Raw genomic sequence first — 18097 nt, 5'->3', positions numbered from 1 at the left:
TAAAATGCATAGAGCTTAGAGGAAGACTAGTTCTCTGGAGAGAAAATCCTGTGTTTGTCCAAGAACTGGATCTCTGCCTCTTCCCACATAGTCACTCCAGCCAGTTGCATACTTGGCGGAGAGATTTATGGGGCTGAACATACAGCTGCAATGTTTCTTCTACTTTTTTTTTTCTTCCAAGAACAGTGTTCTGTTGTCAGAGCTGGGTGCATTAGACACAAACACATAACTTATTTATTACAGCAGCATCCAAAACTCCTAAGTAGTATCCTTGCTGAATGTGAATGTTTTTATAAACGTAAAACATGCTGTATATGTAAGGAATTCCTACTTAGTAGCAAATCTTGGCTAAACTTCTATCTCTGATGCTTTGGTGAAGGACCGTCCATGAGTCTAGTTATGCTGTACAGCTGTTTCATTTCTGAAGAACATTGTTAATGTGAATACCTTATGGACAGGACCAGAGATTCCTTAACAGAATTCAATGTTTACTTTAAAATTATGCTGGCTGCTTACAGTGGCTTCTGGATTCTCTGTCCTTGTGGAGTTCTGTTAGATTGGAGCAAATTCACTCTCATCACCCTGTACTGCCTTTTTTTTTTTTAATTTTAATTTTTAATTTTGATATGAATGAATAACACCATCACTGAACATCTATTTCCATTTCCTAAACCAGAGCCCAAACTGGCTTTTCTGGGTATGGATCCATGCAATGGTTTGCCTCCCTTTTAACAATCTGCATTCACTGGGCTGTTTAGGGGAATAGGGATTGTGCAGGAAGAAGGATGGAAGAGGAAAATCAATATTTAATTGACACTAACTGGTATTAAACACTAGGATTAGTACTCACTCAGACTTGATCCTCATTATAAACTGGATCTTCATTTTACAGATGAGTAAATTATAACTCAGAGAATTTTCAACCTGCCCAAAGTCATACAACCAATAAATTTACAAAGGTAGGAGTTAAAATAATTTTTTATTGAACTATTTAGAAAATGTACAAATTATTTAAGCACAATTCCAGTTAGTATAAAGCAAACTGCTAGTGTAACCACTAAGAAGGAATTCTAAGACCCTAGATTAGTCGTGTACTTTTGAACTTTATATAAATTAATCATACTGTACTCTAGTATTGAGTATATATCTAGGAGTAGAATTGCTGGTCATAGGTATGTGTATATATTACGTATATCTAGAGTGATCTTTTGCCTAATTGTTTTATCTTTTATTGAAAGTGGGTCCAATGGTCTCAATTATTATTGCCAAGTTGTCTATTTATTCCTTAAATTCTATAAATTTTCCTTCATATCTTTTAGGGCTCTTTTGTTAGGTGCATATATGTTTTCAAATTATATATCTTCTTGATGGAGTGAACCTTTTATTATTACAAAATGTGCTTTTTTCCTGCATTGCTGCCTTTATCATAAGTCAAATGTCCATGTGTGGAGGTTAGTTTCTGGACTTTCAATTCTGTTCTATTCATCTGTCTATACCAAAACTACACTGTCTTAATGGAATATAGCTTTATAATATATATGTCCTTCAGTTTCTTTTGTTTGTTCATAAACCTAACACACATAAGTGCATGAGAGACTCTTCATCTTATGTTCTTTCATTTGTACTGTTCTTAATCTAAGTTTACATATGTAAGAAGAATAATGTTGCCTTTACAAAATTTTTTTTCTTTTTGAAGCAGAGTCTCACTCTGTCGCCTGAGCTAGAGCAGGTGCAGTGGTGTCATCATAGCTCACTGCAACCTCCTGAGCTCAAGTGATTCTCCTGCCTCAGCCTCCCAAGTAGCTGGGATGACAGGCGCATCACCATGCCCAACTAATTTTTCTTCTTTTTGTAGAGATGGGATCTTGCTCTTACTCAAGCTTATCTTGAACTACTGGACTCAAATGATCCTCCCTCCTTGGCCTCCCAGAGTACTAGGATGACAGGTTTGAGCCACTGTGCCCAGCCTCCTTTACAAATTTAATATAAGCAAATACCTGGCCTAGTTCTTGGCATGTAAGAAATGAGTAAACTGAAGTTGTTGTTAATAGTAAATATGAGATGGTTGCAGTGGCTCGCACCAGTAATCTCAGCTACTCAAGGGGCTGAGGTGAGGGATTTGCTTGAGGCCAGGAGTTCAAGAACAGCCTCGACAATATAGCGAAAATAAATAAATAAATAAAAATTAGCCAGACCTGATAGTGCTCACCTGTAGTCCCAGCTACTCAGGAGATTGAGGCAGGAGGACCTCTTGAGCCCAGGAGTTTGAGGCTGCAGTGAGCTATGATTGCACCACTGCACTATAGCCTGGGCAACAGAACAAGACCCCCATCTCTCACAAGACAAAAAAAAAAAAAAAAAGAAAATATGCTGTTCAATCACTAATAAGTAGAAGTTCTTTTTTCACATGGAATTTTAGAATCAAAGCATACTTTAAAGTTCCTAATAAATATAACTTTTTCCCACTCGACTTATCAGATGGAGAACTAATGCTTAGAAAAGAGAAGTAGCATGACTCAGTTTATTGAGTGTAGAGCTGAGATTGGAACTTATCTCCAGACTCCTGGTCCAGTGTTGTTTTTTTTTTCATTATCCTACACTTATCTTTACCCCTTTATTGGGGAGGGAGGAAGGAAGAAGAGAATGAGAATATCTCTGGAGACAAACTTCTTAGGGAATTCATTTTTGCTGAGGATAAGCCAAACTTTATAGGCAAGCGAAGGGTGCCTTTCACTGAGCATGGTAATATCTATGCGTTGTTGAGCACCTGATGCCAGATTTCTCACCCACCTACAGAAGACAGATGGTACATTCATATAATCTTCTGTTGTCCTGTTTCTATTATGAAGCAAAGATTGCAAAAACAACAAAAAAAAGGAATGTGAGTGGAATTGGTAATGCTGGCTACAGGCAGAGATTAGGTAATGTAATCAATCACCGTCACAAGTGGCGTGCGGTGGGGTGCTTGCTGGTTGAATTACAAGCAGCATTGTTACCACTTGCATTCATGTTATGTCCTTCCTCCTGGAATCTTTGAACTCTTCGTCCAGGAATCATTAACCTTCACCTCATTATTATTTCCTGGTGTCATTCCAGAAGAAGAGAGGAGCTACCAATAGTGAGAGGGACCTTCCTCCTTCTTCTCCAGGTTATAATAAACATGGTTATTTGTTATTTGAACTCTGGTTGAAGATAAGACAACAGATACCTCTGTCAGATCTGGCCCAGATGTAAAGAGAAAGTGTGAGTTATTTTTAAAACTGTAAAAGATGCCCCCTTCCCTTTCCCCGTCACTTTCTTCTCTGGATAAAGATGGTAGTGATGATGATGGTGGTGATAACGATGTTTATCAAGTGAGCATTATTCCATTTTCAGGGATAGTAGAAGGAGAAATCAAATGCAGTATTCTTGAGAAATTCACCATGTGTAAGAGGTGCCAAGACACCAGGTTGTGGTGCTCATCCACATGGTGTCTCTGACAAGCTTACGGGAACTGATTACCCATTCGTGACTCAGGAGGCAGGGTAGTCTAGGGCGTAAGTATCCAAATTTGGAGTCAGAATTCCGGCTTCACAACTTACTAGCTTCATGAACCTGGGCCAGTTACTTTACTTCTCTGAATCTATACCCTCGATTGTGAAATGGGAATAAAAATCATCCCTGACTCATAGAGTGTGTTGGGAATTTTAAAATGAAATTGCACATGTAAAGAGCTTTGGAAAAATGTTAGTTGTTCTTAATAGCTGTCACAGCACTGCCCATGCTGACTGGCAAGTTGTGACCTAAGAATTGGTCTGGGGATGGGGACTGCTATGGTCTGGATGTTTGTGTCCCCCCAGAATTCATATGCTTACATCCTACCCCCCCCCCCAAGGTGATGGTATTAAGAAGTGGGGCCTTTGAAAAATAGTTAGGTCACAGGGACAGAGCTCTCATGAATGAGATGACTGCTCTTATAAAAGCAGCCAAAAAGAGACCCTCTCGCCTCTTCTGCAACATGAGGACTTAGAAGTTGTGGTCTAGAAGGAAACAGGTTTTCACCAGACACCTCTTCTGCAAGTGCCTTGATCTGGGACTTTCCAGCCTCCAGAAATGGGAGAAATAAAAAGTTATTGTTTATCAGCTACTCACTTTATGGTATTTGTTGTAGCATCCCAAACGGACAAAGATAAAAGGCTAGGCTTCCACAAGAAGATAGTGCTTTATGTAAATGGGTATGCTGTTGCTTTCACTGTCTTTAATATCATATTATGAAAACCAGATGTGTGATTTGGAGCAATGTTTAAAAAAATAGGAGCAATCAGCATATAACTTTTCTTTCTGAACTCTAACTTTCAATAGCTTTCTAATATTTCTTAATCTACTCATGACTTTTGTTGCTCTAGTTCACGCTCAGCCTTCTTTTTGGTGTTTTGGCTGTCAAAAAGCCTTAAGGCTTATTCTCAGTCAGTCTGATCATGGTGTTATTAACAGTTTGCCACATCAATAACTGAGAGATGATGGTGGCCTCACAAATAGCTTTAAAGGTATGTGTGGCCTAATGTGGCAGCAGGTTTTGTTATTTTCAGTGTTGTATTTTGGGCACCTTGCATATTATTTCTAATCATAGTTCTACACTTACACGTTTTATACATCATTATTATTATTAGATAAAGTCCAAAAGATAGCAAAATTTGGCTCTAAAAATAGACTTCATGCAAGTAATAATTTTAATAAAAACTGAAATGTTAGCCTCTCTCTCAATGAGGCTGTTAATGCTTATGGTCAAAGAATTCACTATTATAATACTAATAGGTATGGGATGAGCATTTAAACTAACTTTTAATAGAAAAAAATCCTAGCAGATACTCTACAGCACTGTTTCTCAACATAGTGCTGTATCAAAATCACCTAATATGCTCAATGAAAATGCATTCTTGGGGAGCACCCCCAGAGAGTCTGATTTGGTAGGTCATGAGTTAGATATGAGAATTCACACTTCCAACAATCTCCCAAAGTTGATTCATATTTACACTACAGTTTGAGAGCCACCCTTTTATATTTGGGTGTATTTTTCACTTAAGCAACTAGGCAGTGAAAATGGCTTAAATAATGTTGACTGAATGCATAGCTAGAACTTCTAGCATGCAACTAGCCCCCTGCAAATGCTTCTTCATTAAGTGGTACATTTCCTGGTGTAGGAAGTATTCAAGAGAAGTTGAGCTGGATACCTGGTAGGGATTTGTAGAGAGCTGGATCAGGATGATCTCTAGAACACATCTGAGTGTTCTACTTGATTGAGAATTTTAACCCTTTGCACTCACTTGCTTTTTTCTCATTATCCACTCAACATTATCCACACTTGACATCCGAGTGCAAAGGGTTAATAGTGGCTTGCTATTTAACATCTTGTTTCTGCTTTCTGTATCACTTAATGGGCCAGGCTTCCCTGCCCTGCTAAACAGGACTCAGCTCTTCCTGATTATCTTCTGGATCTATTTGTGTCCATCTTACCTTTTGCTTCCTTCTGGCTCCTACCTCTGACTTGCTAAATGTTTTCAAGGGCAGTCTGAAGCAGCTTTCCCCTTAAATTCTTTTTTGTCCTTCAAAATCAGAAAGAAAAAAGTAGAGACAAGTCAGAGTGGCATTCACACAAATGCAGCAATTTCAGGGATGCTAGTTTATCGGTGAATACAGATTTCCACAGCAGTGAGAAGACGCTTATACAATCATAGGTGTAGCGTTTTCTTCCCAATGTCACTCCCACGTTGGTTGAAACAATTGAATCATTGTGGTGGGACTACAGCCATATAAGAACAAATGTGCAATTGCACAATCCCATGGGCACTCAATCTGTCCAGAGGATCATCATACATCATACATCTGCCATCCCTACTGGCGCAGGGAGAGGAATTAGAGGCAAGATTTTAGTTGGTTTGGCTTCCTATCAGGGGGAAGGCTGGAGTTCAGCCTAGGTATTTATCCCAACCTGATCACACCCTGAAATGTGCCGAGTCCTGCCTCTGTCTTCCTGTTAACTCTTACAAGGCAAATTTTGGTTCATAGAACTTTTCTCCACTGCCTTCTTGCTCAGAGGCATTGCTTACCTAGGCTCAATATGATTTGTGAAGATTTTGTTCTTCCTTTCCATTGAAGAGAATGTGCTCCATACACCTTCATGTGACTGTCAGGCTACTACATTCTTGTGGGAGATGAGTTATAGAGCAGCTATGTGAGCTGATTGGTCCCTTTTCTAAGAAGGGGAGAAATGAGAGAATTGTGATGCAGTCTTTGAAAACAGATCTGATAATTACAAGCAGAAGAAATGCATTACAATCTCACTTGAATTCTTGTTACCATCATTCGATGGCATCTAGCCCCCCACCCCCTACCCCAAGCAGAAGGTAATATGTTCCAAAGGTGGCCCACTCAGTGGTAGTCACGTGTCTGTGTGCTTTTTAATATAGAGGAGAAGTAATTTTCCCTCAGGCTGTGTGCTTCCTGTGGTTACTCATAATGTGTGTTGATTTGCAAAACATAGTGTACCCTAGATGCTAATTGAAAGTCCATTATAACTCAATACGTTACATAGTAATACCTGCATTTCTAGATCATTTTGTACCTTTTTAGTAATAGGACATTGGAACTGCTGGAACCACAACAGTTGCTGATACCACTTAGGGAGAGATGACGTCTTTCCTAACAGCCTAACTCTAAAAATACTGCTCTGAACGTAAGCACGATAAATGTTTTCAAGGCATTTTTGTTTTTTGTCTTATTCAAGGAAAAAGTTTGAAATGTGTCTAAGCTTACATATTGTTGAGGTTTTTTAGTAACACAAAAAGCAACCCAACTTTAACTGAATAAAAGCCTTCTTATGAAGTTAAAACTGACTAAACATCAACACGGTAAGATATTTGAGTAGACCCAGGGCTGTCTAAAAGATAAAGAGAAAAAAACATTTGTCTTCCATTATTGTCTGCATTCCTGAGAACTTGCATATACATATTATACTTTATAAATTTGTATATATGTAGGGCTGTGGAGTCATATGGAGTTCAAATTCCAGATGTGGCACTTGGTGGTGTGACCATGAGCACATCATTTAGCCTATCTGACATTTAGTTTGTTCATAAGGATTGCACTGGGGATCATGGGTTGCCAGTGATGGAACCAACTCTCATAAGAAAAAAATAAATTAATTGGAAGGATATCAAGTATGTAAAAGAATCAAGGCAGATCCAGAGAACCAGGTTTGATAAAGGACAGGAACCAGGGCAGACCTGGGGACCACAGTGAATGAACTTGCTCTCATGTGTGACTCAGCTCCAGAGTCTGTGGTCCGGGAGGGAGCACTAAGTGGCAAAGGTTGGGTCAGGTGACCCCATGAATGGGGCGGGAAGCATATTGGTTGGCATGTTGATGGTATTTCTATCTTGATTGGCCACAGTAGAACAAAGGTGATATTAAAAAATGATTCAAGTCGATTGTAGTGGAATGACAGCTGGATGGCCAAAACCCAACAGATGTGTCACCATATGGCTTTGAGAAGGACTTTTGATTGAGCATGTAAAGGACCTGGACTGGTGCTTGGAAAAGAATTGGTTTCCAATAAATGACAGAATTTATTGAAAAGTTGCCTGCTATTTTGAAAAGGATCCTGCCTGTGCTACTCTGCCTCCTAAACTAAATTGTCAGCTTCATGAAGGCAAGGACTCTGGTATTTAAATGTTTATTTAAGTTCTCTGCACACTAGTTGGTACCAGATGTCTTAGTCTATTTCCCCATGACCCCTGTGACAGAGGGTCCTCACCTGATCTCTATACAGCCAGAAGCGTGCTCAGGAGCAGCACAGGTAAAAAGGATTGTAGGATATGAGCGATGCACGGTGCACTCGCTCTGGCCCTGCTCTTGCTGGTGCTACTCGGGGAGCATGTGGGAATGCAAGGAAGTGAGACTGTCTTTATGCCTAGGGAAGCCTTGAATCAGCCTCATTTTATGAAACAGTAAATCAGTCACAAACCTTGGCATTTGAGAAATGTATGTGTGCAACATGTACAACACAAAAACAATAAATGACCTTCTTTTTTTTATTTCTCTAAAATTAACTTCTGTTCAAGTCACCACTCCTCACCAAGGTTGATGACAGGTGCAATATCAGATCATTTTTGGTGCCGCTTGCCCATCCCCCACCCCCACCCTAACCCCCATCTGAGGGGGAAGTCCAGTAAAATGGACCCTGACCAGTGTTAGGACCCTGACCACTGTTCCTGGTTCAGCCAGCCCTGCTGGCTGCCCCTTTCCCACCCCCGAACACCTGGGCCTAGCTCCTGAGTAATGGTCAGCAAATGCTCATCCTCCCAGACACACAGCCGTTACCATCCCAGGTTCAGTAACCTCTAGGAGCCCTGCAATCAAGAGGTGCACGGGTCCCCATCTTTGAACCAAACTCTGTAACCTCCCCCTCCAGTCTTCAGAGATCTACCCACTGCTGGCATCAGGCCCCTCCTCCCTTCAATTTTGTTTTGTTTTGTTGTTATGTTTACTAAAACTTTGTGCAGATACAGTTCACATACCATACAATTTACCCATGTAAAGTGTACAATTCGGTAGTTTTTTAGTATATTCCCCAAGTTATGTAATCGTCACCACAGTCAGCTTTAGAACATTTTCATCACCCCTAAAAGAAATTCCATTCCCATTAGCAATCACTCCTACATGCCACCCCACCACCCCTGCTCCCAGTTCTAGACAAACAATAATCTACTTTCTGTCCCTGTGGATTTGCCTATTCTGGACATTTCATATAAATGGGCTCTTACAACATATGGTCTGTTGTGACTGGCCTCTTTCACTTAGCATCAAGGCTCATCCATGTCATGGCTTGTAGTTTGTTCCAGTTTATTGCTGAATAATATTCCGTTGTGTAAATATACCAAATTTTATTTCTCTTTTCATTGGTTAATGAACATTGGGATCCTTTAGTTCTTGAAGATTCAGTCTTCCCTGTCTTCAGCTCTTTCTGTCTGATAGCCCCAGATCAGGGACCACAGACTCACCTGCCTGTCGTGTGGATATGAGAAAAATAGGAAGCTGTCTGGATTGTGGCATAGAAGAATACATATGCCCCATTTAGAACCAACAGCCTCTACTCACACATGGCCATGTGGCCATCCAGACCTGGAGTTTTCAGATCTTCAGATTGTCCAAAAGAGGCCAGAATGTGGATTTTTTTATGTGAAGATTTTCTAATTTCTAAATGTTGGTCCATTAAAACAAACACTAAGTGAGAGAGACAACACACACTTGTGGTTAAGGCTAAACGCTGTATTGTGATCTCTGAATGATACAGAGACACATCTCGTCTCCAGGAACCTGAGAGGGGTCACCTGGGGCAGGTGCTCCCTTGGTAATTCCAGCCCTCTCCTTTGGCAACACAAAAGGGCTGTTCATCCCATTGGAGGAAAGAAGGGCCCAAGCCTAAAGTCTAAAGCACTGGGTCAGGAGCGGGCAAAATACTTCTCATTCTTTGGATCTTAATTCTACATCAGCAGAATAAACAAAGCACAGGCTGATGTCTACATTAAATTAGTGCTAACTTGTCTTGAAAATTACTGTGGCCTCATTCAAGATAGATTATAACCTGCTAGTGTGACCTTGATTGTGACCATGACCTCGACCATGGTTGAGAACCACTGATTTTGTATAAAATGTGCCCTGAATCCATGAGGACAAATCTGCGATAATAAGAAAGGAGAAAAAGTGATTGTGTGATTTCCTTATGTAGAGAAAACACCCTGGTAATGGATGTTGGGAGTGGAAAATATTGAGGTTTATGATAACAGCCAGTGTTTATTGAGTAAATAACCACTCTGCCACTATACTGTCCGCTTTTCATTTTGTTTAGCATGTGATTGTGAAGGAAGTGGGTATTTTTAAAGGGAAAGAGATTGATAGAAACCAGCAATGGTATAGTGCTTGGTATTTGCCAAGAGATTTTAAATGGATTATATTTGAAACTGTGAAGACAGGCATTTTTACCTAATTCTGTTTTGTAAGTGGGACATATTTATATAACTGAGACATAGAACAGGAGAAATGACTTGCTTAAGGTCATCCAGCAAAGGGGCCTAGGACTTAAATCCATATTTTTGGATTCCAAATTCCAGGTCTTTTTCCTCATTTACAGAGCTGTCCTTTTAATACTCTCCAATTAGGGTATATAGATACTTTTAGACTTATGTGTTTAAGTTTATATTGATAGTACCCATTCAGAAAAAATAAAAGGAAACGGTTTCCAAACTGTTTCAGTATTTCTTTTTTTTTCCTGAGTCAGAGTCTCACTCTGTTGCCCGGGTTAGAGTACCATGGCATCAACCTAGCTCACAGCAACCTCAAATTTCCTGGGCTCAAGCGATCCTACTGCCTCAGCCTCCCAAGTGGCTGAACTACAGGCACATGCCACCATGCCTGGCTAATTTTTTCTATATATTTTTAGTTGGCCAATTAATTTCTTTCTATTTTTGGTAGAGACAGGGTCTCGCTCAGGCTGGTTTCGAACTCCTGACCTTGAGTGATCCGCCCGCCTCGGCCTCCCAGAGTGCTAGGATTACAGGCGTGAGCCATGTGCCTGGCCGTGTTTTAGTATTTTCCACATTTTTTGGTTGAGTCCTCAATACTAAGTTAATTAATTAATAATTGGGAGCAGATGTGTCCATGAATAACTTGATTTTTGTTTTTGAGACAGGGTTTTACTCTGTCACCCAGGCTGGAGTGCAGTGGCTTGGTAATAGCTCACAGCAACCTCAAACTCCTGGGCTCAAGCTATCCTCCTGCCTCAGCCTCCCAAGTAGCTGGGACTGCAGGTGCACACTACCATGCCTGGCTAATTTCTTTTATTTTTTGTATAGATGGGGTCTCACTCTTGGTCAGGCTGGACTCAAACTCCTGGCCTCAAGCAATCCTCCCACCTTAGCCTCCCAAAGTTCTGGGATTACAGGGGTGAGCCACCCTGCCCTGCTTTATTTTCTTTTTTGCCTAGTAAGAAAAATGATAATTTATAAGGAGCAAAAAAACCTTCAGGCTCAATCCTAATTACGCTTTTTTGATTATACGTTTAGTCATTAAATTCATTCAACACTGAATATTTATTGAGTCTGTCAATGGTTTCCTGTGGCTGCTGAACACATTAAATTCTTGTGGTTTAAAACCGCACAAATTTATTACCTTACAGTTCTGGAGGTCAGAAGCCTCAAATCAAGGTGTCATCAGGTCTGCATTCCTTCTGGAGGTTCTGAGGGGAGAATGTTTCTCGTGTGCTTGCTTTTTTCAGTTTCTAGAGGCTGCCTGCATTCCTTGGCTCTTGGCCTCTTCCTAAAATCACTACAACCTCTTATTTTTGTTGCCACATCTCCTACTTCTGTCTTTGACCTTCTTGCCTCTTTCTTAGAAGGACCCTTATAAAGTCCCTATTACTTTGGGCCCAGCTAGGTAATCCAGGATGACCTCCCTATGTTTAAGTCAGTTAATTAGCAATATAATTCCATCTGCAACTATGATCCCACATTGCCACGATAGCTATTTAAGGTTCCAGGGATTAGGACATGGACATCTTTAGAGGGTACAGGGGTTATTTTGTTTGCCACAAGTACCTACTATATGCCCACATATTTATGTTCTGTTTGGTGACTTTGCTAATTAGATATACTTATCACTGACACCTCTGCATCCATTTTTCTGTACAAGTGACATGTCCGATGTCCACCTCTTCATTCATGTCTGATGTCCACCTCTTCAAGCACATGACAGATGTAGTGTCTGTTAATTGTGGCAGCCTCTAGTGCCGCCATTAACTTCAAAAGAAATGCCTCCATTTGGGGCAATAGCTGTGTTTCCACATCAAGCTCACTGTGACACATCCAGAGTGGCTGCTCGTAACTGAGTAACTGAATGATGCTTTTCGTTGTACTGGAATTGTCTCTCCTACCACAGGTTCACCAACACTCACTTAGGAGAAGAGCCAACCTTCATTGACCCCAGCCCTTTTTATAAGGATGAGAAGTAGGGAAAAATATGGAAGTTATTATCTCAACTGGGATACTTTAGCAAGTGAAAGGAGGCATTATTAATAATCATGCAGGAACAATAGGTGTAAAAGAGGACTGTTCAGGGAACACTGGGCCATAGGGTCTCCATATATGTTAAGTCCATATAAATAATAACAGCCTTCAATACTGTACAAGTTTTGAGTGCTCTAGTAGAAGCATTATATGCTTTACCTCATTTAATTTGTACAACAGTCTTATAAAGTAGGTATTATTATTATTCATTCCTATTTCAGAGTTGAGGAAAATAAAGCTCAGAAATTTAAATACCTGGCTTAAGCTAGTAAGTTTCTAAGTTGGGATTTAAGCCCAATTTTGTAAAACTCTAAAGCAAATTTTTTTCCCATTATAGTATCTTCCCGAAAAAGTGTACCTCCTTAGAAATTATTGAATTGAAGTTGTCAGCTGGGTACAGTTGGATATCTTAAGAATGAAGTCACCAGTTAGGGTTATACACTATTTTTATTAAAGGTCTGTGAAAAATCAGGAGCTGTAATAGATGCTTTTTCTTTCTATATTTCCTTTAGGTCTGTCAGTTTGTCGTCTCCGTCAATGGGCTCAATGTGTTGCATGTAGACTACCGGACAGTGAGCAACCTGATTCTCACAGGCCCCCGGACAATCGTCATGGAAGTCATGGAGGAGTTGGAGCACTGAGCAGCTGGACCTCCTAGCCCGCCAGTGGCCTGTGGGTGATCAAAGCCAGGATGAAGCAAAGCAATGCAATGACAAGACTTCCATGCAAATGGATGGTTTTGGACATACAAATCTTTTCTCCGTACAAATACATCTTAAGTTGAGTTTCATACACTGTTCAAATGTGGAAGAACCGGGTAACATATCTATAAAAAAAAAATGTCAGTGTAGAAAACATCTGGGAAATGAGAGTTTTCCTACATGCTAGAATTGCCTTACTAGATTTCTATTTGCAGTTTTCATTCATTGTTTTTTTCCTTAGTTTGCAGGAAGTTGTTGAAATGTTTCTCTAGCCCAAACAGGTAAACATTCTAAAATCCCCTTCTTAAGAATCAACAGAATAGTTGGTACAGACTTTAATTGTACTCTCACCAAAATTAGCATGGAGCTGTTTAATAGAGAATCTCGATTTCACTGAGATTCAAATTAAAGCAGCATCCAAAGGAGTATGATGTGTTCACTAACATTTTCAAGAAGGTTCTAACGCATTCAAGTATACTTAAAAGCTATCCAAAATATGACTTGTTTTTTTTTTGAGACAAGAGTCTTGCTCTGTTGCCCTGGATAGAGTGTGGTGGCCATCAGCCTAGCTCACAGGAACCTCAGACTCCTGGGCTCAAGCGAAATCCTCCTGCCTCAGCCTCCCAAGTAGCTGGGAGTACAGGAGCATACCACCACACCTGGCTAAGTTTTTGTATTTTTAGTAGAGATGGGGTCTCACTCTTGCTCACGCTGGTCTTGAACTCCTGCCCTTAAGTGATCCTCCCGTCTTGGCCTTCCAGGATGCTAGGATTACAGATGTGAGCCACCATACCTGGCCATGACTTTTTCTTACTCCCTGCTTTTAGTATCAACTTTTAATTTAACATGTTTGTTATGGCATTAGCTAAAAAACAAAAACACAAAAACTTTGTGATGCTCTGGATGGGGGTAGATAAAGAGATACTACTTAAAATTCTTTGCTCCTATTTTCTCTTTCTGAGCCTAAATCATTATGTTCTATAAATCAGCTTACAGCAGCTTTCTAGAATTAACCCCAAATATGTTGAATGTTAAAACAGATGTTTGTATATACACATATAATTAAAATCAAGCCTTCTGGCAAGATTTCACTTTGAAGGTGTCCCTTTTTAAGGGATGTATTCTAGAACTTGGCCCATATTTGATAAAACTTGAAACTCTAAACTGCCTCCTTAGCCTGAATGTTTAGTAGCTTTCTAGTGTAACCTATTCTAAAGACATGACATGCTGCTTATTTGGGGGGGATTATTTTTCACCAAAATCACCATCTTGTGTTGTAACTTTTCAGCTCATTTGTATATATGTGTGTTTTCTTTTTTAGTATAGAAAAGAGTACATTTTGGGGCTTGATGTATAGAGGAAATTCCTCAACGTGCCAAATTCGGGAGTCAGGGAATGCTAAATTCTTCTTCATTTCAAATAATGAATCTGAACCATGAGGTTGCTTTCTTATCATGGATTAACAAAATAAAATATGAGTGTTGCACCTCAGTCATCTCTTTGTGATAGGTTATCATAATGTGCTGATACTTGTGGGTGAACGGACATACCATGCTAAATGTGTTACATATATATATTTCTGGTAAGCCAACTTTTTGGATCTGTAGCTTTAGTCAGAGAATAGGATTTTGAAGTAATGTAGAATGTCTAACGTTAATATTGTTGATCTACATTTGAGAAGTATTATGGCCTCTGTGTGTGTGCACTTATACTGTATGCCAGGCTCTGTGCGACGTCATTCAATGCATAGGTCTCTTTTAAACCCCATCGCAACCTACAAGGTAGATTTTAACACCCATATTCTTCAGATGTGGAAACTAAGTCTGAGCAAGATTAAAAATGTTCTCTAAGATCATACAGCTGCAAGAACTACTAAGTGATACAGGCTGAATTCAAACACAGGTTTATTTAATGCTATGGTCCATGCTACCCCCATGCCCCCAATGTTTCCCCATTTAGGGACTTTATTTTGAGGGCTTATTTTGTGCCAGGTGCTGTGCTAAGACTTTACATTGCTTGTCCTTATTGACCTGTGAGGTCAATACCATCATCATTCCCGTTTTAGAGATGAGGGAACTGACTCATAAAGAGGTCAGTCACATGCCCAAGGCCACACGACTAGTAAGTGAGAGACTTTACCACTTGGCTTTTAAAAATTTTTTATAGAATCTTTAAAAGATGAGTTTTAAATGCTTTCTGTCCTCAGGTATTTATTAATTGACAAAAGAAGAAGGAATGTATTTTGAGAAATAGCATCTTCTTCTTGCCTACATTACCCATTATCTTGGACCCTGACCTAATAGAACTTCCCTTTCCTTTGAAATTGCCCTGTTACCATCTGTCTCCCTAACTAGAATCTAAGCATCTGCAAAACAGGGACTGTGTCTTGGTACCCAGGGTATTTCCTTCACCCAGCACAGTTCCTGACCCAGAATAATGTGTCAGCTCTCCCTTGTCTAACAAACCACCTCAAATCACAGCTTATAACACCACCATTTATTTGCTCATGATCCTACCGGTTGGCAATGTTGACAGAACTTTGCTGGTTCTCTGTGGGTGCCAGTTGGCTCCCCACACACATTTGTGGTCAGTGAGCAGGTTGGTTGGAGACTGGTTATCTTGGATGGCCTCATGCATGTTTCGAAGTTGGCTGGGGCTACTGGCCGAGGTGCCTCAGTTCCATCCACCTGGCCTTGCCCCAGGCTGGGATCTGAGACTGAAGAGGTTGAGAACAGAAACCACAAGGCCTTTTCTCAACTTGCTTGAAGTTACACAGTGTCATACTCCCACAACTTTAAGAGCCAAACCGAGTTACAAAGCTAGCCCAGAATCAGGGGGTGAGGAAATAGACTCTACCTTTTGCTGGAAAGAGCTTTAAAGAATTTGTAGCCATTTTTAATCCACCAAGAGTAGTTACCCAGTATTTGTTGAGTAAAGGCCCAAGAGGTTACCTGGTAATGAGAAGCTTTTGGCTACCCGATGCAAATTGCTGACCAACCACTGGGCAGAAGTGTAATATTAAGTTGTGAATAAAGTCTAGTGCCTAATGAAAACTTCAAAGTCAAAAAATCCTAAAATGATAGTGCTGTACAGGGCCATGTGGAGCACAGTTTAGTCTTTGCATTTGACCAATGAAGAAACTGAGGTGTGGAGTGGTCACTTGGCATGTCATGAAGCTTGTTGGGTCAGAGCTTGTGCCAAATGCCAGTCTCCTGCCTTCCAGCCCTATGGTCTTTATGTAGTAGCCTTGTGAGGAGAGGGTGGCTTTGGGCTACTCATAAAATGAGAGCAGTGCCATGTACCCGTGAAGGTAAGGGAATATATTTTAATTGACTTGGGTCTTGGTTTGTGAAATCATGTCATAAAAAAATAAGTATTTTGCCTGATATCTTCACAGCTGTGCTGCTTTAAAATTTTAAAACACCCTTTCTAAATGTAACACCAAGAATTATCCTTAATTAACAATAAGCAGTGTTTCTAAGAGCTTTTATTTCATATATATGTGTGTCTCTGTGGGTATAATCTTCAAGTAGGGAAGTGTATGAAGTTTCAGTCATTGAGAACCTCTGAAATGTCTTTCTTTGCTCCCTTAAAAATCACTTCTCACTTTTCAGGTGTTTGTGTGATGTGTTTATTTTTGTGTTGGAGGTGAAAGTAGTTGTTTCTTCATTAGCCTAGTGCCAATTTGAAAGCCATGCTCTGTTGTAGAGAGAAAAGTACAGTTGCCTTTTGGGTTAATTCTAATGTCTGATGTTTATTATTAATCTCTGTTAAATAATTGTGTAAATTAACAAGGAGACTAGTTGAGAAGTGGTGGATCACATGAAGAAGATATTCGTCTTTGCATGGATTAGATGTGATTAGATGTGGTCAACTTTGATCAATTTCATGCTATCTTATAAAAAGTGACTGTGTTGGAAGGAGAAGACTTAATACTAAAAATGTCACTGATTTCACTTTAAATTGAAGTCTTACATTTCCAAATACTCCTTTCTTTCTAATATGCTGTGAAAATAATCTGCTTTCCAGGCCTATTTTAAACTATGTTAAGTATTCTCTCCTTGAGTGTTAATCCTGTTTCATTTTGATTATAAATGATCAGAATAATTCTAAAACATTTCAGTTTTGCTAATTGGTTGAAATCTATTGATGTTGACCATGGTTTACTTATTTAAGGAAAAATTTCAGGTGTGTTTTTCTTCAGTTCAGTACCAAAAGGACAAACCTGCCATGTACCAAAATGAAGTTCATCATCAAAGATAGTATATGGTATTGTCAAATGTATTAATAAATGTACTTAATATATATTTTTATTTTAAAATTAGGTTGAGATTTATTTGTTCCCTTTATTAAAAATTATGGTATAGCCGGGCGCGGTGGCTCACGCCTGTAATCCTAGCTCTCTGGGAGGCCGAGGCGGGCGGATTGCTCGAGGTCAGGAGTTCGAAACCACCCTGAGCAAGAGTGAGACCCCGTCTCTACTATAAATAGAAAGAAACTAATTGGCCAACTAATATATATAGAAAAAATTAGCCGGGCATGGTGGCGCATGCCTGTAGTCCCAGCTAGTTGGGAGGCTGAGACAGAAGGATCGCTTGAGCCCAGGAGTTTGAGGTTGCTGTGAGCTAGGCTGACGCCACGGCACTCACTCTAGCCTGGGCAACAAAGCGAGACTCTGTCTCAAAAAAAAAAAAAAAAATTATGGTATAATACTTGAAATTATTGTATGAAAACACATAGGAGTATAGCATGAAATAAATGTTACTTTTTTAAAACAATGACTTTAGGATTGCAAATTTCCTGTCTTTCAAAACAAATTAGCCATTTTTTAATCCTAAGAAAGAGTTGCATTATAAAGTTGATCTACTACTAACTTATCAGAGAAAACACCTGGGACTCATATCTAATTCTCTTATGTAGCCAAAAGTGCCATTTGTAAATCTACTTAATGATGGACATTTTCTGAAGGTCTTTTGCCTGGAAAAAAATAAAAGTGCATTAAAGAGCTTTTTCTGTACTATATTGGATTCAGAATCATTTTCTCCCTACTCAGATCAGATGGGTATTACAGAATATTCTATAAGGAAAAATACCACATGCTTGTTTACTGCTCTGGGAGAATGTTAATTTTTTTCAATGAATTAGGAAACCAGTTACATAATTCCATGTGGGGGGACAATGTAGAATATGGGGGTGAGTAGTTATTCAGACAACACTCAATATTAACCAAAAGAAGTTTTAGATTTTCTGTCTTTATTCACTCACACATTCATTCTTTCATTCAAGAAACCTTATTGA

At 39.6% G+C, this 18097-nt stretch overlaps 1 protein-coding gene across 2 annotated transcripts in view; it reads left to right on the top strand.

The window, feature by feature from the left end:
- DEPTOR (DEP domain containing MTOR interacting protein) overlaps positions 1 to 17819 on the top strand; it is a 156502-nt gene extending 138683 nt beyond the window's left edge. For both annotated transcript variants that reach the window (XM_012753798.3, XM_012753800.3), the window contains exon 9: positions 12611 to 17819. In XM_012753798.3, coding sequence (XP_012609252.1) covers positions 12611 to 12739 — 129 coding nt within the window. In that variant the 3' untranslated portion in view covers positions 12740 to 17819. The remainder of the gene's footprint in view (positions 1 to 12610) is intronic.
- The last annotated feature ends 278 nt before the right edge of the window (positions 17820 to 18097 follow it).

Source organism: Microcebus murinus, chromosome 7 (assembly GCF_040939455.1).
Source record: "Microcebus murinus isolate Inina chromosome 7, M.murinus_Inina_mat1.0, whole genome shotgun sequence".
NCBI classification, from domain to species: domain Eukaryota; kingdom Metazoa; phylum Chordata; class Mammalia; order Primates; family Cheirogaleidae; genus Microcebus; species Microcebus murinus.
This window is presented reverse-complemented; position numbering and strand designations above follow the sequence as displayed.